This window comes from Taudactylus pleione, unplaced genomic scaffold, assembly GCF_031769625.1.
Source record: "Taudactylus pleione unplaced genomic scaffold, aTauple2 ptg001010l, whole genome shotgun sequence".
Classification (NCBI taxonomy): domain Eukaryota; kingdom Metazoa; phylum Chordata; class Amphibia; order Anura; family Myobatrachidae; genus Taudactylus; species Taudactylus pleione.
In genome coordinates, this window is record NW_028285411.1 from 261,738 (window position 1) to 289,386 (window position 27,649).

Sequence of the window (27,649 nt, forward strand, 5' to 3'; positions counted from 1 at the left end):
TGATCAAAGGGGGCGTGCTGTCGATGTTGATTGACAGCACGCCCCCTTTTGTGGGCGTGCCTCCCTGACGGGGGCGTTCCCACGGGAACGCCTCCCCTCCGGAGCTTGCGGTTGAAAACCTGCTGTGGGTGGTGACCCACAGCTATACGAGCGTCCAGGAGGACGCTCCATTTTTATGGAGGGCGGCCCTCATTCAGAGCGTACGGCTCTGAATGAGGGCCTATATGCTCTTAGAGTGGCTATAGGGGGTAAACACATCACACTATTACACATCGCACTATATGCTCTTGGAGTGACTATAGGAGGTATACACATTACACATCACACTATATGCTCTTAGAGTGACTATAGGGGGTAAACACATCACACTATATGCTCTTAGAGTGACTATAGGGGTATACACACATCACACTATTACACATCACACTATATGCTCTTGGAGTGACTATAGGAGGTATACACACATTACACATCACACTATATGCTCTTAGAGTGACTATAGGAGCAATACACATCACACTATATGCTCTTAGAGTGACTATAGGGGGTATACACATTACACATCACACTATGCTCTTAGAGTGACTAGGAGGTATAAACACATTACATATCACACTATATGCTCTTGGAGTGACTATTGGGGTATACACATCACACTATATGCTCTTAGAGTGACTATAGGGGGTATACACACATCACACTATTACACATCACACTATGGACCTCATTCAGAGCCGGTCGCACAGAGCGTGCGGTCGGTCTGAATGAGGGGAGGACCTCTTGAATTTTCTAGATGTCCTCCTTTGCGGTGGTAAGGCTGTGGGTTCCCACAGCCTTACGACCGCCTAAGGTGATGGTCACGATGGTCAAGACCATCGCGATCATCGGGGCTTACAACGAGACCCTAGGGTAGGGTCTCCCTTGTCGTAAGCCCCGGAGAGCTTCTGGCTCTGTCTGAGCCGGAAGCTCTCCACTGACATCACTAGTGATGTCAGTGGGGCCGCCCCCAAACGGTAGGCGTTCCCATGGGAACGCCCCCGTTTGGGCTGCCACCCCCCCGGCCCGCCTTCCAAACGGGGCGAGCTGTCAATCAACATCGACAGCTCGCCCCCTTTGGATCGAGACCCGCTACGACCGGCGCTGTCGGTCGTAGCGGGTCTCACGCATGTGCACCCCGGCACCGTCGTGCGCATGCTCTGTGGGGGGCCATCAACCCGGTCCGAGCGCATCGGCGCTAACGACCGGGTCTGAATGACCCCCTATATGCTTTTGGAGTGACTATAGGAGGTATACACACATCACACTATGGGGGTCTCTGACCATCGCGACCATCACCCGAGCGGTCGTTAGAGCTGTGGGTGTTAACCCACAGCCTAACAACCGCAACAGAGGCGGGCGGTCAGGATGCAAGTGGCCGCCCAGTTTCTGAGCGACCGCTTGCATCCTCCGACCGCCTCTGAATGAGGCCTTATATGCTCTTAGAGTGACTATAGGAGGTATACACACATTACACATCACACTATATGCTCTTAGAGTGACTATAGGAGGTATACACACATTACACATCACACTATATGCTCTTAGAGTGACTATAGGAGGTATACACACATTACACATCACACTATATGCTCTTGGTGTGACTATAGGGGGTATACACACATTACACATCACACTATATGCTCCTGGAGTGACTATAGGGGGTATACACACATTACACATCACACTATATGCTCTTAGAGTGACTATAGGAGGTATACACATCACACTATATGCTCTTAGAGTGACTATAGGAGGTATAAACACATTACACATCACACTATATGCTCTTGGAGTGACTATTGGGGTATACACACATTACACATCACACTATATGCTCTTAGAGTGACTATAGGAGGTATACACATCACACTATATGCTCTTGTAGTGAATATATGGGGTATACACATATCACACTATTACACATCACACTATATGCTCTTGGAGTGACTATAGGAGGTATACACATATCACACTATTACACATCACACTATATGCTCTTGGAGTGACTATAGGGGGTATACACATCACACTATATGCTCTTGTAGTGAATATATGGGGTATATACATATCACACTTACACATCACACTATATGCTCTTGTAGTGAATATATGGGGTATACACACATCACACTATTACACATTTCACACTATATGCTCTTGGAGTGACTATAGGGGGTATACACATATCACACTATATGCTCTTGGAGTGACTATAGGGGGTATACACATCACTATATGCTCTTGTAGTGAATATATGGGGTATACACATATCACACTATAACACATCACACAATATGCTCTTGGAGTGACTATAGGAGGTATACACATATCACACTATTACACATCACACTATATGCTCTTGGAGTGAATATAGGGGGTATACACATCACACTATTACACATCACACTATATGCTCTTGGAGTGACTATAGGGGGTATACACATATCACACTATTACACATCACACTGTATGCTCTTGGAGTGACTATAGGGGGTATACACACATCACACTATTACACATTACAATATATGCTCTTGGAGTGACTATAGGGGGTATACACACATCACACTATTACACATCACACTGTATGCTCTTGGAGTGACTATAGGGGGTATACACATTACAATATATGCTCTTGGAGTGACTATAGGGGGTATACACACATCACACTATTACACATCACACTATATGCTCTTGGAGTGACTATAGGGGGTATACACATCACACTATATGCTCTTGGAGTGACTATAGGGGGTATACACACATCACACTATGGCCCTCATTCAGACCCGGTTGCAAGCGCTGATCGCTCGCAACCGGGTCGATGTTTGCCCACTGGGCATGTCGGTGGCGGCTCCGATGTGCGCATGCGTGAGACCCGGCTAGCGACGGGCGCTCCGACGCTATGGGTCTCGCACCAAATGGGACGAGCTGTCGATGGTGATTGACAGCTCACCCCATTTGGGAGGGGGGTGGCCGGCCAAACGGAGGCATTTCCGATGGAACGCTTGCCATTTGGGGGCGGCCCCACTGACATCAGCAATGATGTCAGTGGGTAGCTTCCTGTTCGATCAGAGCAGGAAGCTCCCTGGGACTTGCGCTTGCCAAGACCCAACCTTAGGGTCTCGTCGCAAGCCCCGATGGTCGCCATGGTCCTGACACACTATTACACATCACACTATTACACATATCACATTATGTGCTCTTGGAGTGACTATAGGGGGTATACACACATCACACTATATGCTCTTGGAGTGACTATAGGGGGTATACACATATCACACTATATGATCTTGGAGTGACTATAGGGGGTATACACATATCACACTATATGCTCTTGGAGTGACTATAGGGGGCATACACATCACACTATATGCTCTTGGAGTGACTATAGGGTGTATACACATCACACTATTACACATCACACTATATACTCTTGGAGTGACTATAGGGGGTATACACATCACACTATTACACATTAAAATATATGCTCTTGGAGTGACTATAGGGGTATACACACATCACACTATTACACATCACACTATATGCTCTTGGAGTGACTAGGGGGTACTGTATACACAACACACTATATGCTCTTGGAGTGACTATAGGGGGTATACACATCACACTATATGCTCTTGGAGTGACTATAGGGGGTATACATATCACACTATTACACATCACACTATATGCTCTTGGAGTGACTATAGGGGGTATACACATCACACTATATGCTCTTGGAGTGACTATAGGGGGTATACACACATCACACTGTATGCTCTTGGAGTGACTATAGGGGGTATACACATATTACACATCACAATGTATGCTCTTGGAGTGACTATAGGGGGTATACACATATTACACATCACAATGTATGCTCTTGGAGTGACTATAGGGGGTATACACATATTACACATCACAATGTATGCTCTTGGAGTAACTATAGGGGTATACACATCACACTATATGCTCTTGGAGTGACTATAGGGGTATACACACATCACACTGTTACACATCACAGTATGGCCCTCATTCAGACCCGGTCTCCTACGCTGAGTTCCGGAGCTCTCTACAAAAGGGGCGGCTGTCGGTGGTGATCGACAACTCGCCCCATTTTGTAGGCGGGGTGGGGGGGTGGTTTCACAAACAGGTGTTCATTAAGGAATGCCTGCCATTTTGTGGGCGGCCGCACTGACATCAGCAGTGATGTCAGTGGGGAGCTTCCTGCTCGATCAGAGCAGGAAGCTTCCTGGGGCTTGCGGTTGCCGAGACCCAACCTTAGGGTCTCGTTGCAAGCCCCGATGGTTGCGATGGTCTTGACTATCGTGACCATCAACCTGGTCAGTTGCTAAAGCTGTGGGTGGTAACCCACAGCTTAGCTAGCAACCAGGAGGCAGCACTAAAAAAAAGAAGCGTCCGACCTCTTTCAGAGAGCGATCGCTTCTTGCGACCGCCTCTGAATGAGGGCCTATATGCTCTTGAGGTGACTATAGGGGGTATATTTACCAAAGTGAGCTTTTAGAAGTGGAGTTGTTGCCCATAGCAACCAATCAGATTCGACTTACCATTTAACTAGCACCTTGTAGAAGATAATAGCTAGAATCTGATTGGTTGCTATGGGCAACATCTTCACTTCTAAAACTCTCCTTTTAGTAAATGTTCCCCTAGCTGTCTGCTAGTAACGGTATTATACATACAGATAGTTCTGCAGACCAGTCACAGTACTATAGAGGAATATGACTTGTAGTCTGTTCATGAACCAGCTGAATTCATTATTTAATTCTAATACAGTTGACAGGTCATTGTCTCTGCCTTATATTCCTGGTAATAGCCATCAGTTACCATGTATGACGAGATTGTGGGTTAAAACAAGTAAATAAAAGACACCTAATATTGGGCACTACAGTAGGACCAAACCCTTTATACAAGTCACCAAATCTGGTAAAACATATATACAATAAGGAAAAAAGGGGAATAAATCTTGCGCCAAACTTGTTTCAGCCAAAGCGGTGTCTTCATCCAGAATAAAATGGACATTGTACCCTCAGATACGCCAAATGTTCATCAGCTGGAGAATATGGAATAAAATGATATAGAAATTGTATCAGAAAATGATAGTTGATTGATAGTCACTAGCACACCCTGAGTACAGGCTAAACGCATGCAGGTGACGGCCCCACAGAGAACTAACACAGCAAAGGTGATAATAAGAAAACCTTCAATCACACGTGTGTATAAATCACAAGGTAACAGATGCTTACTATAAGCTCACATGGTGCTTTATACACATATAGAGGTTTCTTTATACATGAATCCCACTCTCCTTATATGTACACCTTAGGATTCAGGGTTATAAATGATGCTCACACAAATGTGTACACACGTAGCGGTTTTGACCAACGATATCGCTGAACGATTTCCCTTGAAAAGGTGGCGGACATTTTATAATCTGCATTTCTTGCTCTGTGGCTAGTTTGGTCTGGTTTATACCTGCTGAACGCTGCATTGCTAATTTGCTCTGCTTTGTTTCTGGCTTGCCTGTATATTGTGCTATTACTATGGATCCTATATGCCATCGGGTTATGGTTGCTTACGCAGAAGTCAGGCTTTTGTCTGAAAGGGAGAGGGCTGAGAGGAGGAGAAGGCCTCGTTCCTGTTGGACATAGGAGTGGCTGCTGCAGAGTGATACCATGTCCCACATGCCTCTTCTGCTCAAGAATAGCCTGGGTGACTACCGGAATTTCTTGTGGATGGACGAGGTGACGTTCCAGGAGTTGTTGAAGCTTGTGACCCCTGTCATCCAGAGGCAGGATACAATCATGCAGACGTCGATATCGGCTGAGGAGAGGCTGGTGGCTACCCTGAGCTTCCTAGCCCTGGCTGATGTTAAATTTAGAACCTTAATGTCACCCCAGGCATTGGGCATCATCAACCCCGAGACCTGTAGGGCCATATACGGGGCCCTGAAATTGGAGAATTTCAAGGTAAAAAATGTTTAAAGTATGCACTGTAATATATGTATTCAAAGAGACCCTATGGCCCGTATTAAATTAGACGCGAAAAGCCGAGACCCTGCAAAAAGTATCGCCGATCTCGGCTTTTCGCGTGGAGGAAACTTATCGCCGTATTCAATTCCAGACGCTTTTCGAATACACGGAAAGTCAATGCAATGTAATAGGCGAAAAAAATTCCGGGTGCAAAGGTGGGGAAACCATTCAACACCCCTGGGACAGCCCCTCAGAGGACAACTGTCAAAAAAATCAGGGAAAAACATAAGAACACCCCAAAACAGTACTTTGAAATTGGGGGCATAAAAGTCCAAAGTTGGGGTAGAAGCATAAAAAGCAGCGAAATAGACTTCTAGGGGGTCTGCAAGGACGGGTGAGGTGTTTTTAGGATTGCAGGTGCTTGTAACAGGTGCGTTTTTCACAGGTCCACTTTAGAGACTTTAAAATATGCTAGCGCCCATTTTCATGTACCCCAAATGTGACAGGACTACTTATTTTCTCCAAAAAATACTGCTTAATGCCATTCTTCACCACTTTTACAAGGACGCTAATAGTAAGCAATTGTGAGAACTTAAGTACCCAAAATAGCTTTATTAGGGCTATTAGTATTCATCTATATTGATCCCCAATGTTAGTGCATCTGTTTGGGGGGTTCAGGCTAATTTCCCCACTTCTAACAGCACTTTCCGCCTGTTTCACATTCGTCGGGTCCCGTTTTCGCATGGTTTGGAATTGAATATGGCAAATAGCGGGGGTGCGCACTATACGTTTTTACATCCAAAACACGTGATGTTGGCGAAAAGTCCGGTATGCGATTCTATTTTGCGGGTGCAAAACTAATTGAATACGGCCCTATGGGTAATATTCAATTACCTGCGATAAGGTGAAGTTAGCAAACAAGTCTCGCCATTTGCTCTTTTTCGCCTATGTGTGTTTTTTCGCCTTATTACGTTCCGGGACCAATTCGCCTAAGCACAAAGTCAGTGCAATGTAATAGGCAAAAAAGATTCTCCATTCAATGTCATGTTTTAAAAGATGCAAAATCTATATTTTGGGGTGCAGATGTTGGCCAACCACCTAGATCCCTTGGTACACCTGCCCAAAAAACTAATCAGCCACAAAAATAGGAAAAAAAAAAAACCAGAACACCCCAAAAAACTCATGACAATTTTGGGGTGGAAAAGTACAAAGTGGGAGGACAAATTTGCAAAATATTCTGGGGCGTCTGTAATGGGTGGCCAGGTCTTCTGGGGTGTCTGTAATAGAGGGCCAGGTCTTCTGGGGTGGCTGTAATGGGGGGCCAGGTCTTCTGGGGCATCTGTAATGGGGGGCCAGGTCTTCTGGGGCATCTGTAATGGGGGGCCAGGTCTTCTGGGGCATCTGTAATGGGGGGCCCGGTCTTCTGGGGCAGCTATAATGGAGGGCCAGGTCTTCTGGGGCATCTGTAATGAAGGGCCAGGTCTTCTGGGGCAGCTGTAATGGGGGGCCAGGTTTGGGGCAGCTGTAATGGGGGGCCAGGTCTTCTGGGGCAGCTGTAATGGGGGGCCAGGTTTGGGGCAGCTGTAATGGGGGGGCCAGGTCTTCTGGGGCAGCTGTAATGGAGGGCCAGGTCTTCTGGGGTGTCTGTAATGGGGGCCAGGTCTTCTGGGGTGTCTGTAATGGGGGGCCAGGTCTTCTGGGGCGTCTGCAATGCGGGGCCAGGTATTGGCATTGTGGGTACATGTAGCAGGGTGTTTTTTCATGCTTTTTAAAAGTTCACATCACACACATTAAACTATGCTACCATCCATTTTCCCATACCCCAAATTTGATGGGACTACTTTTTTTTTCACACAAAATACTGTTTTCACTCATTCTTCATCACTTTTTCAAAGATGCGTCTGCAGAGCATTTATCTCCAGTTAAGTAGGTTTTAAAAAAGGCTCCGATTGAAATAATCTGCATCCAATGTACCCGTTTTCCAATCAGGAGGCCACCATGGGTGTATAAAAGTTCACCCTGTCACGGACCTGGCATTATTGGTGTGTAAGGTCTGTAACTGTGAAAGGGGTCTTACATGGGATGTAGGCATTTACAAATCCCCAGTGCAACCCACCTTCTGCGTTGTGAAAGAAGTTATCAGTCCTATAGAAATATTTCTGTAAATTATATCCCCTTTCCTTTAATAGTGTGTGCATTATTTATTCACGCCCCTGAATGGACACAATCTATTATGTAGTAGTGACAGTGTTTGATAGCCAAGTATAAAGTAGTCATTTAATTTTAATCAAATAATATACTGTAAAATGTGTGAACCGTTAATTCAATGTTATAAGATTATTAGGGGTAATTTTACTAAGAATCGAGTTTGTGTGTTTAGCCTGTTCTTCAAACTCGCAAATTTACTAAGAAAAAACAGGTGTGTTCTATCAAAACAAACATCAAAACTTGTACGTGTTTTCTAAAATCCCCCAAATACACCATCGCCAAAACTCGCAATTACTTCCCATAGGAAACCATACAACTCGCAAATTTACCAAGAATCGAGTTTGTAAACTCATTAGAGAAAATAACAAACTCACCACTAAATACTTTTCAAATAGACGACCTCCTGAGATGAGTGTTTGGGCGAGTTTGGAAGTGTTCACAGGTGTTTGTAGTTTCACTTATTGGCAACAGAATGATGATACCTATAAAAGTGGCTAAAGCTGCAGCGTACATTAGTCTGGAGAGTTCTGCAGCACTGCCGGGAATATGATGTGGCTGGGATTTATGGGGCTCTACCAGCAGGCTGAAAGCAACCAGGAGCAAGAAACTGAGCAAGCTCAGGAGGTAATGCCGGTTTCCCAAAGCTTGCGCATGGCATGTTTCTTTAGGTGTTTGAACCTGAACGCATTGGCCGATGGTGAGGTCATACAGATGTTCCGGCTGAACCATAACATCTTCCATCTGTATGACCGAGTCAAACTGGACCTAGACCCTGACACAGCACGTTCCCACTATGTCTCAGGCCTGCATAAGCTTCTGGCTGTGTTGCAGTTTCTGGCTACTGGGAATTTTCAGTCTGTTACTGGTAGAGTTCTTGGTATATCCCAGTCCACATTCTCCAGATACTTCACCCAGGTACTGGCCTCATTTCAGCCACTTATGGATTCCTGCATCTGCTTCCCTCGCCATGAGACACAGTGGCAAGGTAGCTTTGTATGGTATTGCAGGCATGCCAAATGTCTTGGGTGCTATTGACTGCACACACATTGAACTGAGACCATCTAGGGCCAGGGCACATGTATACCTAAATAGCCACCATGCCCATTCTACTAACATGCAGGTGGTGTGTGATACAAAAATGAAAATCATGAGTATTGTAGTCGGCTACCCTGGCTCATGTCATGATGCCTTCATCCTCAATCACTCATGCTTTCATGATCATTATGCCGGACAAATGCCGGAGGGATAGTTGCTGGGTCAGTACCTTAGACATTGCCACTTTAGTAATGTTACGCATGCTTAGATCTGTTTATTAAATATATTTTGAATTTATTTACAGGTGATTCTGGGTATGGGTGTCTTTGTTGGCTTCTGACCCCGTTGGCACTTCCAGTTTCTCCTGCTGAGCATAGTTATAATCGAACACATACTGTAAGTCTACTAGATCTGTGATAGAGCGTACATTTGGCCTGCTTAAATCTCGTTTCCGATGTCTGGATAAATCGGGTGGTCTTTTGTTATACTCTGTTGCTAAAGTTTCAGATATTGTGCTCAGCTGCTGTCTATTGCATAATTTGTGTTTTCAGCAGCCAATCCCGGCTGATTTTGCTTTAGACAGTGACCAGGCAGGGGACTCTGGGCCTGATTCAGATCCGCTCGTGAGTGCACAGCAAGCGGGTCAGTGGCCCCTCACTGCGCATGCCGGAGCCGGCTCCGGCGTGCGTGAGCCCCGTGCAGCCGGTTCTCCGGAGGTCTGCGATCTCCAAACAGATTAATAACACGTCTGCGATGAAAAAGCTTTTTTAACATACGTATAGATTTTTGGCTTCTGAACACGAAAAATGACTCCCGATTTTGCATATCACATCATGTTTTTCTGCAAGGTCCACATGGGCCTGGAGCTGAAATCTACTAAGGGCCTAAACCCCATACTGTCTAAAGGAACATTGCACCACACAACTACAAGGTGAGCTGGCGAAGGTGGAAACAGATGCAACAGATGCAACAGTTTTGCCCTGTGCCGGCTCATTTTAACCCCTGCCTACTACCACATACACAGTACACACTACACACACACAGTACATACACAGTACACACCACATACAGTACAGTTTAAATTTTTAGGCAATGTCAAGTATCTAAACTACAAAGAAATAGACAGGGAAATGCTTAATAATGACAGAAACCTTGGCTGCAATATGAGTTTAAAGGTACATTTTTTGAATTCCCATATTGAGCATTTCCCGAATAATCTCGGACACTACAATGAAGAAGAGGGTGAACGGTTCCATCAAGAAGTTAAAGATGTAGAAAGAAGATACCAGGGTAATTGGGACGTCAGCATGATGGCTGACTACTGCTGGATGATACACAGAAAAAGCTTATAAGCGAAAAACGAAGTTTGAAGACAAAAAACCCCCAAGATATTAACGATTTTTTCAATAATTATGATTTTGTTTCTATTATTATTTGATTTTATTGTTATTTTATTATAGAATTAAGACAAAAACACAGTAATATCATCTACACTTCGTATTTCCCAATAAATATGTCAAAAACAATTAAACTTCTTGTATTTTCTTAAAAATGTTTGTAACCCCCTTAAAGGTAAATGTGATGTGGTAATTTTTTTTAATATACTATTTCTTGATGTACACAGGAGTATAATTAAGAATATAAAAGTATTATTAAAAAAATCTTTCAATACCATAAATTTCGTTGACCTGTGTAATAAATCTCATTCAAATTACACACAAATATGTAGAATGGGCCTATCCAGGCATGCAAGTTCAATAAGAATCACGGAGAATATGAAAGATTAAATGTGTTTATTATAGCATATTGATCTCACATGATGGAGTTTATATATGAAGATAACAAATATGACTATTAAGTAGCTATAATCTAATATCTATTGTATCAAGAGATATACACACACTATATTATACTACTGATTGTAATCTATATAATAAATATACTTACTTGGTAATTATAATAGTGATTCTCACAATATTGTCACATACAGCAGCGCACTAGTTAGTGTATGAGTTAGACACTGGTGACTGAGCACGATTGAGTGTTTTGCTGTGTTTTAACCCAAGCACTTAGGTGGAAATTAATGATTAGTAATAAAAGTGATATTATAGCATTATTCTGACATTGAGCACTGGTAATGGGATTATTTTCTTGTGTAATGTAGTAGTGATATATCCCTGATTAGCACCCCTGAATGTGACTAGATGATACTGAGATAGTCATGATGTCATTATAACAAGGGTAGTCTTGCAATCACAATAGGCATGGTGTGACCCATTACCCCTTTCCCCATTTCCTTATATTTGAATTAATAAAGGTTATATTTTACTTGATAACAATGCACCACTCAAGACAACCCCTGTCCCTTTAACCCCCTTTTTTTCTATGAATATTCCCTTAGAGCTGGAAATGCTCACTGGTACTTAGGTTGCCGCCTGGTCTTACACGTGGGTGACACTGCTCTAGATGACAACTACAGCGAGTGCACAAATAGATGTTCCACAGGAGTCATAGCCATGCAGAAGAGTCTCTCACGATCAAAAGTCCAACTGACAGGAACCGGAATACACGCGCTAGGGTATGCTATAACCGGCAAGATGGCGCTGGACTTGCACGTTTCTAAACTATATTGCACCAATAGCAAGCAAGGCTGAAGATTAACTAATGGCCAACAGCTGAGCCAGTGCCCGTCATCAAGTGGTCCCAGAAGTATGTGCGGCTGCCCAGTGTCCTGATCTCCCAGCAGGCGCCATCTTAGTTTGGCATCTATGAGGCTGTCTGAAGCTGCGGCAGAAGAATACGGCATCCCGGAAGGGGAGCAAGAAGGTAACAAACCTCGACAGCGGCTTCTGGCAACATCCAAATAACCCCCTGACAGCATAGATAGCAAAATCTGTCACTGCCCCTGGGATAGATCATATTAAAGTATTATACATTTGTATTACATCTTCAGCAAACCCTATATTCATTCTTTATTAGGATTATCCTAGCGTGTACATTCCTCTTTTTATATAAATAGCACACATCCCAATTATCAGAAGATGGATAATTTCAAATGTTAAAATACTGTGTTCCTGGAGTGCTGCTACAACCCTGTTTTGTGTCAGCTCATATAATGCTTTTCTCTTGTGTGAAATCTCATGTCTACCAAGGTGTGACTTAGAGCATGGAAATGGTTTCTCACCTATGTGATCTCTGATGTGTAACAAGAGCTGATTTCTGGATAAAACATTTCCCACACTCAGAGCATGGAAATGGCCTCTCACCTGTGTGACGTCTCTCATGTGTAACAAGAGCTGATTTCTGTGCAAAACATTTCCCGCACTCAGAACATGGAAATGGTTTCTCACCTGTGTGACTTCTTTGATGTGTAACAAGATTTGATTTCTGTGCAAAACATTTCCCACACTCAGAGCATGGAAATGGTTTCTCGCCTGTGTGACCTCTGTGATGTGTAACAAGATTTGATTTATCTTTAAAACATTTTCCACACACAGAGCATGGGAATGGTTTCTCACCTGTGTGACTTCTCTCATGTGTAATTAGATTTGATTTATTTTTAAAACATTTCCCACACTCAGAGCATGGAAATGGTTTTTCACCTGTGTGACTTCTCTGATGTAGAACTAGACGTGATTTCAGTGTAAACCATTTCCCACACACAGAGCATGAAAATGGTTGCTCACCTGTGTGACTTCTCTGATGTGTAACAAGATATGATTTATGTTTAAAGCATTTCCCACAGTTAGAACACGGAAATAATTTATCAGGTGTATGAGCTGCACTATTTGTAACAAAAGCTGAGGTATCAGGAGCCCAGTCCGCATAATTATAAAAATCAGATGATATAGCTGCACTGTGAGGTACTGGATGTATATTAAGTGTAATGGGATTATCTCCTGGAGAATCCTGTGTGATGTTATCTTCTGTTTTAATATCTGTAGACAAGATGAGATGTCCCTCCAAGTCATTCCTGCTTGTGCGTCCATCTGCTGGAAATACAATAACTGTATTATTATTACTCACAGCGCTTTATATAGCACAGACATACTGAGCAGCACTTTAGAGAGAATATTTAGTCATTCACATGAGGCCATGCCCTAGTGGAGCTTACAAACTACAAACCATACCATATGTACACATATACACACACACTAGTGTTAATTTGTATCAGAAGCCAATCAATCTACCACTATGATTTTGAAGAGTTGTAGGAAAAACATACAAACTCAAAACATTCCATATTGGTCTGGAATTAATAGATCCAGCCTCAGGCAGATGGCACATCACCAATGTATATCTCCCCCTAAATGCAGACTTTGCTGGGTATCGTTCCCTAGCCATCATCACAGAGCAGGAAGCCTCATTAGCCAGTGATGTTGGTGAACCACAAAACCATCTAGACCTCCCTGACACATACACATGGGAAACTTGTGGGCTAATTACCAACAAATGCGTCCACACTACACAAAGTTCTCCAGGTGATATATATGTAACAAAAGCAGCCTCTATATGGTCCTCTGGTCACCCTCAGGGAGAGTAGCCCCACCAGAGTCATGTTACCAACAGTGTAATGAGTCACTGTATAGAACCGCTGAGAGGGAAGGAGAGCGATAAAACAGAGCAAACACAGAATGATGGCGGCACAGAGGGAGGGGGAGGCAGCAGGACAGGGTAGGGGAATGGTGCAGGGCACAGAGCGAGGGAGGCAGCAGTACAGGGTAGGGGAATGGTACAGGGCACAGAGCGAGGGAGGCAGCAGTACAGGGTAGGGGAATGGTACAGGGCACAGAGCGGGGAAGGCAGCATGACAGGGTAGGGGAATGGTACAGGGCACAGAGCGGGGAAGGCAGCAGGACAGGGTAGGGGAATGGTACAGGGCACAGAGCGGGGAAGGCAGTACAGGGTAGGGGAATGGTACAGGGCACAGAGCGGGGAAGGCAGCAGGACAGGGTAGGGGAATGGTGCAGAGCACAGAGCGGGGAGGCAGCAGGACAGGGTAGGGGAATGGTGCAGGGGACAGAGCGGGGGAGGCAGCAGGACAGGGTAGGGGAATGGTGCAGGGCAGAGTGGGGGGCAGCAGGACAGGGTAGGGGAATGGTGCAGGGCACAGAGGGCAACAGCAGGACAGGGTAGGGGAATGGTGCAGGGCACAGAAGGCAACAGCAGGAGGAGGAAGTAGGGAGAAGGACAGAGCAGGATACAGAGACAGGTCAGCAGAAAAAACGCAAAAGTACAGATCATCCAAGCACAGAAACTGGAGGAAGCCATTGTGATATGACGGGAGTATCGTTATAGCTCTGTGTGTGTGAGAAGGTCAAGTTCATGTGACGTTTGCATTGTCTAATATAGAGCATATTTGGGCTGGTAGCACACAGTGACATGATGTGAGGGGGAAAGCAAGAGTATAATAGGATCTGATGGCACCTGATGTATGAGATACACCAGAGAGTGTGGGGAGGAGACTGGTCAGATCTCTGGGCTGGTAAAACACAGTCATATGATGTGAGGGGGAGAGCAGGAGTATAATAGGTGCTGATGTCTCCTGATGTATGAGATACACCAGAGAGTGTGGGGAGGAGACTGATCAGATCTCTGGGCTGGTAACACACAGTGACATGTGAGGGGGAGAGCAGGAGTATAATAGGGCCTGATGGCTCCTGATGTATGAGATACACCAGAGAGTGTGAGGAGGAGACTGGTCAGATCTCTGGGCTGGTAACACACAGTGACATGATGTGAGGGGAAGAGCAGGAGTGTAACAGGGGCTGATGGCTCCTGATGTATGAGATACACCAGAGAGTGATGGGAAGGAGACTGGTCAGATCTCTGAGCTGGTAACACACAGTGACATGATGTGAGGGGGAGAGCAGGAGTATAATAGGGGCTGATGGCTCCTGATGTATGAGATACACCAGAGAGTGTGGGGAGGAGACTGGTCTGATCTCTGGGCTGGTAACACACAGTGACATGATGTGAGGGGGAGAGCAGGAGTATAATACGGGCGGATGGCTCCTGATGTATGAGATACACCAGAGTGTGTGGGGAGCAGACTGGTCAGATTTCTGGGCTGGCAACACACAGTGACATGATGTGAGGGGTACAGCAGCAGTATAATAGGGACTGATGACTCCTGATGTATGAGATACACCAGAGACTGTGGGGAGGAGACTGATCAGATCTCTGGGCTGGTAACACACAGTGACATGTGAGGGGGAGAGCAGGAGTATAATAGGGGCTGATGGAACCTGATGTATGAGATACACCAGAGAGTGTGGGGAGGAGGCTGGTCAGATCTCTGGGCTGGTAACACACAGTGATATGATGTGAGGGGGAGAGCAGGAGTAGAATAGGGTCTGATGGCTCCTGATGTAAGAGATACACCAGAGAGAGTGTGGGGAGGAGACTGATCAGATCTCTGGGCTGATAACACACAGTGACATGTGAGGGGGAGAGCAGGAGTATAATAGGGGCTGATGGCACCTGATGTATGAGATACACCAGAGAGTGTGAGGAGGAGACTGGTCAGATCTCTGGGCTGGTAACACACAGTGACATGATGTGAGGGGGAGAGCAGGAGTGTAACAGGGGCTGATGGCTCCTGATGTATGAGATACACCAGAGAGTGATGGGAAGGAGACTGGTCAGATCTCTGAGCTGGTAACACACAGTGACATGATGTGAGGGGAGAGCAGGAGTATAATAGGGGCTGATGGCTCCTGATGTATGAAATACACCAGAGAGTGTGGGGAGGAGACTGGTCAGATCTCTGGGCTGGTAACACACAGTGACATGATGTAAGGGGGAGAGCAGGAGTATAATAGGGACTGATGGCTCCTGATGTATGAGATACACCAGAGAGTGTGGGGAGGATACAGGTCAGATCTCTGGGCTGGTAACACACAGTGACATGATGTGAGGAGGAGAGCAGGAGTATAATAGGGGCTGATGGCTCCTTGTGTATGAGATACACCAGAGTGTGTGGGGAGCAGACTGGTCAGATTTCTGGGCTGGCAACACACAGTGACATGATGTGAGGGGTACAGCAGCAGTATAATAGAGACTGATGACTCCTGATGTATGAGATACACCAGAGACTGTGGGGAGGAGACTGATCAGATCTCTGGGCTGGTAACACACAGTGACATGTGAGGGGGAGAGCAGGAGTATAATAGGGGCTGATGGAACCTGATGTATGAGATACACCAGAGAGTGTGGGGAGGAGGCTGGTCAGATCTCTGGGCTGGTAACACACAGTGATATGATGTGAGGGGGAGAGCAGGAGTAGAATAGGGTCTGATGGCTCCTGATGTAAGAGATACACCAGAGATTGTGGGGAGGAGATTGGTCAGATCTCTGGGCTGGTAACACACAGTGACATGTGAGGGGGAGAGCAGGAGTATAATAGGGGCTGATGGAACCTGATGTATGAGATACACCAGAGAGTGTGGGGAGGAGGCTGGTCAGATCTCTGGGCTGGTAACACACAGTGATATGATGTGAGGGGGAGAGCAGGAGTATAAAAGGGGCTGTTGGCTCCTGATGTATGAGATACACCAGAGAGTGTGGGGAGGAGACTGATCAGATCTCTGGGCTGGTAACACACAGTGACATGTGAGGGGGAGAGCAGGTGTATAATAGAGGCTGATGTCTCCTGATGTACGAGATACACCAGAGAGTGTGGGGAGGAGACTGGACAGATCTCTGGGCTGGTAACACACAGTGATATGATGTGAGGGGGAGAGCAGGAGTATAATAGGTGCTGATGTCTCCTGATGTATGAGATACACCAGAGAGAGTGTGGGGAGGAGACTGATCAGATCTCTGGGCTGATAACACACAGTGACATGTGAGGGGGAGAGCAGGAGTATAATAGGGGCTGATGGCACCTGATGTATGAGATACACCAGAGAGTGTGAGGAGGAGACTGGTCAGATCTCTGGGCTGGTAACACACAGTGACATGATGTGAGGGGGAGAGCAGGAGTGTAACAGGGGCTGATGGCTCCTGATGTATGAGATACACCAGAGAGTGTGGGGAGGATACAGGTCAGATCTCTGGGCTGGTAACACACAGTGACATGATGTGAGGAGGAGAGCAGGAGTATAATAGGGGCTGATGGCTCCTTGTGTATGAGATACACCAGAGTGTGTGTGTAGGAGACTGGTCAGATCTCTGGGTTGGTAACACACAGAGACATGATGTGAGGGGGAGAGAGTAGGAGTATAATAGGGCTGATGGCTCCTGATGTATGAGATACACAAGAGAGTGTGGGGAGGAGACTGGTCACATCTCTGGGCTGGTAACACACAGTGACATGATGTGAGGGGAGAGCAGAAGTATAATAGGGACTGATGGCTCCTGACTACACACTGGGCAGGTACGTTCCTCTCATTAGTTTGTACTGACAGAGGAGAATGTAGCAGTGACTGAGAAAGGAGAATACAATATGTGACTATTTTCTGTAATGTGTTTATTACTCACTTGTGCTGATATTTGTAGGTATTTCCTCCTCCGTAAACTGCTGATCACCCATAATATACTTTTCTTCTTCTCCCTCTATATCTTCTGAAATAATATCAGTCATATACATCTCTTCTTCTCCCTCTACATACTCTGCCTTCATATCAGTCACATACGTCTCTTCTTCTCCCTCTATATCTTCTGCCTTTATATCAGTCACATATGTCTCTTCTTCTCCCTCTATATCTTCTACGTTCATATCAGTCACATACGTCTCTTCTTCTCCCTCTATATTTTGTGCCTTCATATCAGTCACATATGTCTTTTCTTCTCCATCGATATCTTCTGCCTTATTATCAGCCACATATGTCTCTTCTTCTCCATCTATATAATTTATCTTAATATTAATCAGATCTTCACCCTAAATCAGATAAAAAATTGCATAAAGTCTGATGTCATTATTTGAGATTATACAGTATATCGGCGAATAAAACACACACAGCTGCTCTACAGATCATATAGTGACAGTCACTATAGTATATTGGTGATATCCCAAATCTCAGCTACCTGATGCTCCAGTGGAATCCTGTGATTCTTCTCTGTACAATCCTGGAAATAAATTGGACAGGGACATCTCTCTGGGGTATTTCTGTTACTGGGTCCATCTGTAGGAGACACACAGTGACTGAGTACATTGTATATATGTGATTATCAGATGATGTATGTATATATAGGGGCCACCATACCTGCTCTCCCCAGTAAAATAAATGACCTTATCCTCTTACCCAGTGATGTGAGGGGCTGGTGCTTATCCATCATCATGTCCTTGTACAGACCATTGTGTTGCTCTACATACTCCTTCTCCTGCATGGAAACATAGACAGTGAAATCCTGACACCTTATAGGAACCTGACACACATGATACAGTCATCATCCAACCACATGTCTTGGGTGTTACTGTATAATGTCCCATTCCCAGCAGTCACCTCTCCAGTCAGCAGCTGAATGTTCTTGTTGGTGAGTTCCAGGATCTTTTGGTTATTTTGTCTCTCATGTATCAGTGAGTGAGGTGGAGGCACCATGATGGGGCTCTGGGTCCTGCTGAGTCCTCCTGACACACGGGGACGGCTGCTGGATGTCTCACACTCACTGGATGTCTTCTTCACTACTGTGTAATCCTGTGTATCGGGGGAGACATCAATGAGATGGTCAATTAAGCTTCACTTAAATGTGGGGTGTATTCAGGTGATAACTTTGCATAATATGCAAGGACTATTTCACAATAAAAAGTCATTTAACAATCTCCTATATATACGAAAATGTAGAATATATAGTATCTCCTGCAGCTTTGAGCAATGTGCTAAATCCCAACTCCAGGGAGGACTGTGGGACTGATACTAATATCTGAAGAGTGGCTAACTGCTGCTAGGGTATTACTATAGATATATGTGATGCCACTGTGAAACTCCCAGATCTCCTCACCTCCCCAGTCATGTCCCTGTATTATTACTATAGATATATGTGATGTCACTGTGAAACTCCCAGATCCTCTCACCTACCAAGTCATGTCCCTGTATTATTACAATAGATATAGGTGATGTCACTGTGATACCCCAGACCCTCTCACCTCCCCAGTCAGCAGGTAGATAATCTCCAGGGTGAGCTGTAAGATCCTCTCAGTATGGTGACTCCCATCCTTGTCCATCCTCAGTTAATCAGTGAGAATACAGAACGTGTGATGTGTAAAAAAGACTCTGGTTCTTTAGAGCAGGACTTTCTAGAAATAAATAGAATAAATATAACAGACATCACAGAGAAGACATGTAACACATTCAGACATGTAATGCTGAGTGACCGGTAAGTCTCCCCTTTCCCCCCAACCATAGAACTCTGGTGCGTGTCTGGCAGAGGTTCCTGTCTTAGGGGCTTTCGCACAGCACTGCACTGCATAAGGTTACACCAATGCTCCTGGCTGGGGTTCTTATTCCTCCAAGACATATATCAAATGCTCTTTGCGCCACTAGAAATAAGTTACATTGGTGTTAGAACACTGGCCTTTATTTTGTATCTGACATTGTCTCCTCACATACAGGAGTTAATATTACTCCACTTTTTATCATCTGCCTCACAGACTATTTATTCCTGCCCCTCACCATGCCCCCTGCTGGTCATTGATTGTTTTCCCTGGAATGTATTCCACGGCCTGAACCTGATCTTCTGTCTGCTGGACTTCTGCAAACTGCAGCTCCACTGCTGTCTGTGAGTCTGTCTCATCTACTCTGCAGCTTTATGCCTTTGCTTGTATCCAGTCTTTATATCTCCAGCCCATAATGTGTGCAGCTAAAGCCAGCTGGGCCTCTGCAAGCTGTCCCTCCTATTGCTGCATGTGAATCTGCCTAATTGATTAGAGTGCACCATTGTTTTTGTAATTTGCCTGGATTGTTTTTGTTTCAATAAACAATTTATATTTCACTATGCTCCTGACTCCACAGCTGTCATTATACGTATCCAGTTACATAACAATTGTCACACCGGAGGGTTGGATTGGGTTGGAACAGGTGTGGGAGGTTAAAGAAGAGATTTAAGAGATGTGGATGAACTTATGTGGCTTGAGCCACGACTTCCTCATGTATAGATCTGAGGAGGTAGAGATACGGCAGTGGATGATGGGCCCGAAGGCGAGAACATGAATAGAATGTCTTTATTGAACAGGATGTTGGATTGGAACTGGACATAAAATGCTGAAGGAATGGGCAGACTCAGATTAGGACCAATTATGCTGATTGAGAGCTGGATTGTTTTGAGACTGTTGATGAATTGAAGAACTTGATCGATTTGAATCCGATGTTGATGAATTGATGAACTTGATTGGTTTGGGACCGATGTTGAAGAATCGAAGAACTTAATTGATATGAGTCCGATGTTGATTTGAAGAAGGGTAATTTCAGTTTAACCTGGTGTGTCCACCACCCATCTCAGAATTTTTAAAAAAATTTTTTAGTTAACAGATAATGTTAAAAAAAAACCTATTTCTGCCAAATATCTCAACAGTCTGACTTTTAGTTTCCGAAATATAGATTTTTCAATTTATTAAACTATTTACTAATAGCTACTTATTCATTCACTTTATTTGAAGTATTACGGGTGATTATTAAGGAAATCACCATGAAATTTGGACCCCTAAGGTAACTTTTTCACTGAATCCAAAAATCCAAACAAAATTACTTTATCTGCCTTACGTTTTGAGTTACAGGAAAAATGTAAGATTTTGGAACAGAATTAAAAACACAAAGTTAAATCAACATTAGATATCCCAATTTTATTTAGGTACTTAACAAAGGTATACATTACTACCACAGAAAATCAGCATGGTACTCTGTTTCATAGTGGAGAAAAAAAAAGTATGAAGTTGACATTCGATTACTGTTGTACCACATCCATAATTTACACAAGAAACCATGAAATGTAAAAACCTAAACATAACTGAAGTTGAGTCAACAGTAACATTATTTCCCTTTGTTTGGAACCTGTTGTAACGGTCACGTGTCAGCAGAGTGTATATTGTCTGCAAAAATACAAAAGAAAAATCCGCACAGACTCTTATGTATAAATTATCCTTCCCCAGTATTTAATTCATGTAAAATACACCATAATAATAGAGAGGAACTGCACCCAGGAATAATAACATAGACACAATTGAGGAAAAACAAAACCAAGTATTCCTATGGTGGGGCACTCACGGATTATTAAAGTTAAGGGATATATCATAAGTGACCCATGTTCTTTATTAAAACATAACTTTTAATGTATCCTTAAAATAAGGTCAGCAAAATATTTAAACTCATAAATTTTAAACCAGTACGTGTCATTTTTTTATTAATTCAGAATATTTGTGTTTTGGTTATTTTAATAAAATATGTGTTCGTGATTTAAAACTTTGTGTCTCCAGATTTCTTGATTCATATACTTCCAGAAATCCGCACTGCACACTAAGGGCCTGATTCAGAGCCGCTCGCTATTTGCGGTCGTTCGTTTTATAAAAAGGGGTGGCTATTCAAATGAACCGTTCGCACTTTGCGGTCTGTTCACGCCTCTAAGTCTGAAGGAGCTAGCAAAACTTGCGGTTGTAATTTTGAAAAATACGCCCCCTTGCACCATACGTCATGTCCGCTATTTATTCGATTAATCGAGTACATCGTACAGCGTATGAACTGCTCGCTGTTCTTGTGGTTGGTTTTTTCAACCGCTATTTTGCGAGCAGTTCTGAGTTAAAAAAAACAAAGTGACGTGGTCAATGACGCTGCTGGATTAATTATGCACACCCTTAAAACGCCCGTTTTGACCTTTAAGCACGCCTGCGTTCTAATTCCACTCCCCGTTTTCAAACACCTTCCCCTGTTACCACCCACATACGCCTCCTCCTGTCACTCAAAATAGCAGGCAATCGCTATATAGCGCACTAACGATTTTCGGCCGCACTGACTGGTTCGCACATGCATATTACAATCCGTACGCATGCGCAGTTGTGCGAACATCGCTCATAACGAACGAGCGGCCGCTTACGAGCGTCTCTGAATGAAGCCCTAACTCTGGAGACAGTCCAATTTAATTTATGGTGTCCTCTAATTCACACCGGACTGTCTAATATTATGTTGAATATTGATCTATAGAAGACTATCTGTATCAATACATTCTGTGTTAAATTCGCTATTTAAATTAAACTCGTTATTCTGAGGATTCACGGCTCCGCATAAATTAACTACAATAAAATATTAACTGTCTGCTCAATAGATCTCACACTAGCAGTACTTAATAATGTATGGTGTTATAATCTGAATAGTCAACACTTTAAATTCCAAAATTGGAGTAATTCTCCTATATTGTAATGTTATTTATTAGTATATGACTGCTAGATTGCTCCTATTTCAAGAGCCCAATAATCCAGTAATTAAATATTGCATGGGCTGATTATGTTATATTTAGGGAGATTCATTTTAGACAGATATGATATAGTATAAAATATACCCTAGACCTCAGATCTAATTAGTTTGGTCATAGGGGGTCATTCAGACCTGCTCGTGAGCGTCAGGACGCTCGCAAGCGGGTCGATGTTCCCCACTGTGCATGCGCACGATGGAGGGAGCTCCGTCGTGCGCATGCGCGAGACCCGGGGAGCGACGGGCTTTCCATCGCTCTGGGTCTCGCACCAAAGGGGGCGTGCTGTCGATGTTGATTGACAGCACGCCCCCTTTGGTGGGCGTGCCTGCCAGACGGAGGCGTTCCCATGGGAACGCCTACCGTCTGAAGCCGGCCCCACTGACATCACTAGTGATGTCAGTGGGAGTGATTTTGGCTCTGATAGAGCCAAAATCACTCCAGGGCTTGTGGCAGCTAGACCCTACCGCAGGGTCTCCGTCGCAAGTCCGATGGTCGCGATGGTCAAGACCATCGCGACCATCTTTTTGGCCGCTCGCATATGCTGTGGGTAGTCACCCACAGCTATACGAGCGGCCTGGAGGCCGCTCCATTTTCATGGAGGAGGGCCCTGATTCAGAGCGAGCGCTCTGGTCAGAGAGTTCAGCTCTGAATCAGGCCCATAGTCCTCAGATCAAAATGTTCATGCTGTTATTATCATCAAAAACCATAACTGAGATGATACAATGTTATGTTCTCAGAGTATCACGTGTCAGATTTGTAAAAATTAATCTGTTTTATTATTCATTTATTCAAAAGTACAGTAAGTGTGCATTGTAAACACACCGTGACTGTGTGTGCTGAAGACAGATGCCAACATCGCGTGTCCCTTACAGTCCTGACGCGCATTTCTCTGTCAGCTTAATTGTAGGACAAAACTCTTATCATCTCTTGAAGGGTCAGTTATACTGGTCACCGGGGATTCAGCTTCTTCTGTTACTGCAGGGTCAGTTATACTGGTCACCGGGGATTCAGCTTCTTCTGTTACTGCAGGGTCAGTTATACTGGTCACCGGGGATTCAGCTTCTTCTGTTACTGCAGGGTCAGTTATACTGGTCACCGGGGATTCAGCTTCTTCTGTTACTGCAGGGTCAGTTATACTGGTCACCGGGGATTCAGCTTCTTCTGTTACTGCAGGGTCTGTTATACTGGTCACCGGGGATTCAGCTTCTTCTGTTACTGCAGGGTCAGTTATACTGGTCATCGGGGATTCAGCTTCTTCTGTTACTGCAGGGTCAGTTATACTGGTCATCGGGGATTCAGCTTCTTCTGTTACTGCAGGGTCAGTTATACTGGTCACCGGGGATTCAGCTTCTTCTGTTACTGCAGGGTCAGTTATACTGGTCACCGGGGATTCAGCTTCTTCTGTTACTGCAGGGTCAGTTATACTGGTCACCGGGGATTCAACTCTTCTGTTACTGCAGGGTCAGTTATACTGGTCACCGGGGATTCAGCTTCGTCTGTTACTGCAGGGTCAGTTACACTGGTCACCGGGGATTCAGCTTCTTCTGTTACTGCAGGGTCAGTTATACTGGTCACCGGGGATTCAGCTTCTTCTGTTACTGCAGGGTCAGTTATACTGGTCACCGGGGATTCAGCTTCTTCTGTTACTGCAGGGTCAGTTATACTGGTCACCGGGGATTCAGCTTCTTCTGTTACTGCAGGGTCAGTTATACTGGTCACCGGGGATTCAACTCTTCTGTTACTGCAGGGTCAGTTATACTGGTCACCGGGGATTCAGCTTCTTCTGTTACTGCAGGGTCAGTTATACTGGTCACCGGGGATTCAACTCTTCTGTTACTGCAGGGTCAGTTATACTGGTCACCGGGGATTCAGCTTCGTCTGTTACTGCAGGGTCAGTTACACTGGTCACCGGGGATTCAGCTTCTTCTGTTACTGCAGGGTCAGTTATACTGGTCACCGGGGATTCAGCTTCTTCTGTTACTGCAGGATCAGTTATACTGGTCACCGGGGATTCAGCTTCTTCTGTTACTGCAGGGTCGGTTATACTGGTCACCGGGGATTCAGCTTCTTCTGTTACTGCAGCTTCAGTTACACTGGTCACCGGGGATTTAGCTTCTTCTGTTACTGCAGGGTCAGTTATACTGGTCACCGGGGATTCAGCTTCGTCTGTTACTGCAGGGTCAGTTACACTGGTCACCGGGGATTCAGCTTCTTCTGTTACTGCAGGGTCAGTTATACTGGTCACCGGGGATTCAGCTTCTTCTGTTACTGCAGGATCAGTTATACTGGTCACCGGGGATTCAGCTTCTTCTGTTACTGCAGGGTCGGTTATACTGGTCACCGGGGATTCAGCTTCTTCTGTTACTGCAGGGTCAGTTACACTGGTCACCGGGGATTTAGCTTCTTCTGTTACTGCAGGGTCAGTTACACCTTTCACTGGGGATTCAGCTTCTTCTGTTACTGCAGGGTCAGTTATACTGGTCACCGGGGATTCAGCTTCTTCTGTTACTGCAGGGTCGGTTATACTGGTCACCGGGGATTCAGCTTCTTCTGTTACTGCAGCTTCAGTTACACTGGTCACCGGGGATTTAGCTTCTTCTGTTACTGCAGGGTCAGTTATACTGGTCACCGGGGATTCAGCTTCGTCTGTTACTGCAGGGTCAGTTACACTGGTCACCGGGGATTCAGCTTCTTCTGTTACTGCAGGGTCAGTTATACTGGTCACCGGGGATTCAGCTTCTTCTGTTACTGCAGGATCAGTTATACTGGTCACCGTGGATTCAGCTTCTTCTGTTACTGCAGGGTCGGTTATACTGGTCACCGGGGATTCAGCTTCTTCTGTTACTGCAGGGTCAGTTACACTGGTCACCGGGGAATTAGCTTCTTCTGTTACTGCAGGGTCAGTTACACCTTTCACTGGGGATTCAGCTTCTTCTGTTACTGCAGGGTCACTTATACTGGTCACCGGGGATTTAGCTTCTTCTGTTACTGCAGGGTCAGTTATACTGGTCACCGGGGATTCAGCTTCTTCTGTTACTGCAGGGTCAGTTATACTGGTCACCGGGGATTCAGCTTCTTCTGTTACTGCAGGATCAGTTATACTGGTCACCGGGGATTCAGCTTCTTCTGTTGGCAAATCTATGTCTGTCTGTTCTGTACAGTGGACCTGATTCAGAGCCGGACGCTATTTACGGACGCTCGTTCAGAAAAAGGGTCTGGCTATTTAAATTAAGCGCTCGCTCTTTGCGGTCTGTTGATGCCTCTATGTCTGAACGAGCGAACGAAACATGCGCTCACTATTTTGGAAAAAACGCCCCCTGGCCGCTCACATCCTACGTCATCTCAGCTATTTATTTGATTAATCGAGTACATTGAAAGGCGTCTGAACTGCTCGCAGTGCTTGGATTTTCCTACCGCAATCATGCGAACAGTTCAGGCTAAAAGACAACCAAGTGACGTGGTCAATGACGCTGCTTTGTTAATTATGCACACCCTTAAAACGCCCGTTTTGACCGTTTCAAGCACCTTCCCCTGTTACCACCCACAAACGCCTCATTCTGTCACTCAAATTAGCAGGCATTCGCTATTTTGCGAGCACACGATTTTTGACCGCACTCACTGGTTCGCGCATGCGTACTAAAACCCATACGCATGCGCAGATGTGCGAACATCGCTCGGAGTGAACGAGTGGCCGCTTACGAGCGGCTCTGAATCAGGCCCAGTGTGACAGCTGAATTCAGCTTTTTGGGCAAAGTTTCTGTCCCGGATTAATAACAGCATGACGTAGACATATTAACTCTTATCATATTATATAATATCAAATATTAACTCTAGCACCAAACCAATCAACAGATGTGTTATCCTGGCCTTCAAGGTATGATAAGTGTTTTATTCCTTTTATTCATGACCTCTGTGTAACAGAAGTGCCTCCTATCCAAAGAAGTACTGGAAGACAATATACACTGTCTGCTGACATGTGACCAAAACAACAGCTTCCAAACAAGGGGAATATAATGTTATTGTTGACCAAACTTCAGTTATGTTTAAGTTTTTACATTTCAAGGTTTCTTGTGTAAATTATGGATGCGGTACAACAGTAATCCAATGTCAACTTCATCCTTTTTTATTCTCCACTATGAAACAGAGGCCCTGATTCAGAGCCGGACGCTCTAACAGAGCGCTCGCTCTGAATCAGGGCCGTCCTTCTCTTTTTTAGAGCGGCCTCCTGGTCGCTCGCATAGCTGTGGGTGACCACCCACAGCTATAGCGAGCGGCCAGGAAGGTGGTCGCTATGGTCAAGACCATCGTGACCATCGGGCTTGCGACGAGACCCTTGTGGTGGGGTCTCGTTGCCGCAAGCCCAAGAGTGCTTTCGGCTCTAACAGAGCCGGCTCCATCGTGCACATGCGCACTGGGCCAACATCGACCCGCTTGCGAGCGCTTAGCGCTCGCGAGCGGGTCTGAATCAGGCCCAGAGGCTCTGATTCAGAGCCGGACGCTCTTTCAGAGCGCTCGCTCTGAATCAGGGCGGCCTCTTCTGTTTTTTTGGTCAGCCTCCTGGCCGTTCGCTAAGCTGTGTGTGACCACCCACAGCTTTAGCGGACGGCCAGCTGATGGTCGCGACCATCGGGCTTGCGACGAGACCCTTGTGGTAGGGTCTTGTTCGTCGCAAGCCCCAGTGAGCTTCCGGCTCTAATAGAGCCGGAAGCTCACTACTGACATCACTCGTGATGTAAGTAGGGCCGCCCCCAAATGCCAGGCGTTCCTACGGGAATGCCTCCGTTTGGCCAGCCACCCCCCGGACCCGCCTTTCAAATGGGGCAAGCTGTCGGTCAACATCAACAGCCGCCCCTTTTGGATGCAAGTGCCGGAGGGAGTGAGTTCTCGCTCGATCCGGGGCTCGCGTACACACTGCCCGGCCATCGACCCACTTGCGAGCGCTAAGCGCTCGCGAGCGCATCTGAATCAGGCCCAGA

At 45.3% G+C, this 27,649-nt stretch overlaps 2 protein-coding genes across 3 annotated transcripts in view; one reads left to right on the forward strand and one right to left on the reverse strand.

Annotated features, from left to right (window-relative positions):
• The window catches only part of LOC148454306 (uncharacterized), a 256,305-nt gene that overhangs the window by 226,274 nt on the left and 2,382 nt on the right, over positions 1-27,649 (reverse strand). Inside the window, exons 2-7 of one of the 2 annotated variants that reach the window (XM_088461064.1) lie at positions 19,363-19,512; positions 18,722-18,913; positions 18,521-18,599; positions 18,303-18,400; positions 17,757-18,156; positions 12,361-13,264 (exon numbers count right to left, since the gene is read on the reverse strand). In XM_088461064.1, coding sequence (XP_088317190.1) covers positions 12,453-13,264; positions 17,757-18,156; positions 18,303-18,400; positions 18,521-18,599; positions 18,722-18,913; positions 19,363-19,440 — 1,659 coding nt within the window. In that variant the 5' untranslated portion in view covers positions 19,441-19,512 and the 3' untranslated portion in view covers positions 12,361-12,452. Of the gene's footprint in view, positions 1-12,360; positions 13,265-17,756; positions 18,157-18,302; positions 18,401-18,481; positions 18,600-18,721; positions 18,914-19,362; positions 19,513-27,649 lie in introns of those variants that run through there. The other variant, XM_088461062.1, reaches the window with a different exon arrangement.
• LOC148454308 (uncharacterized) overlaps positions 1-27,649 on the forward strand; it is a 193,666-nt gene that overhangs the window by 149,850 nt on the left and 16,167 nt on the right. The window lies entirely within an intron of this gene.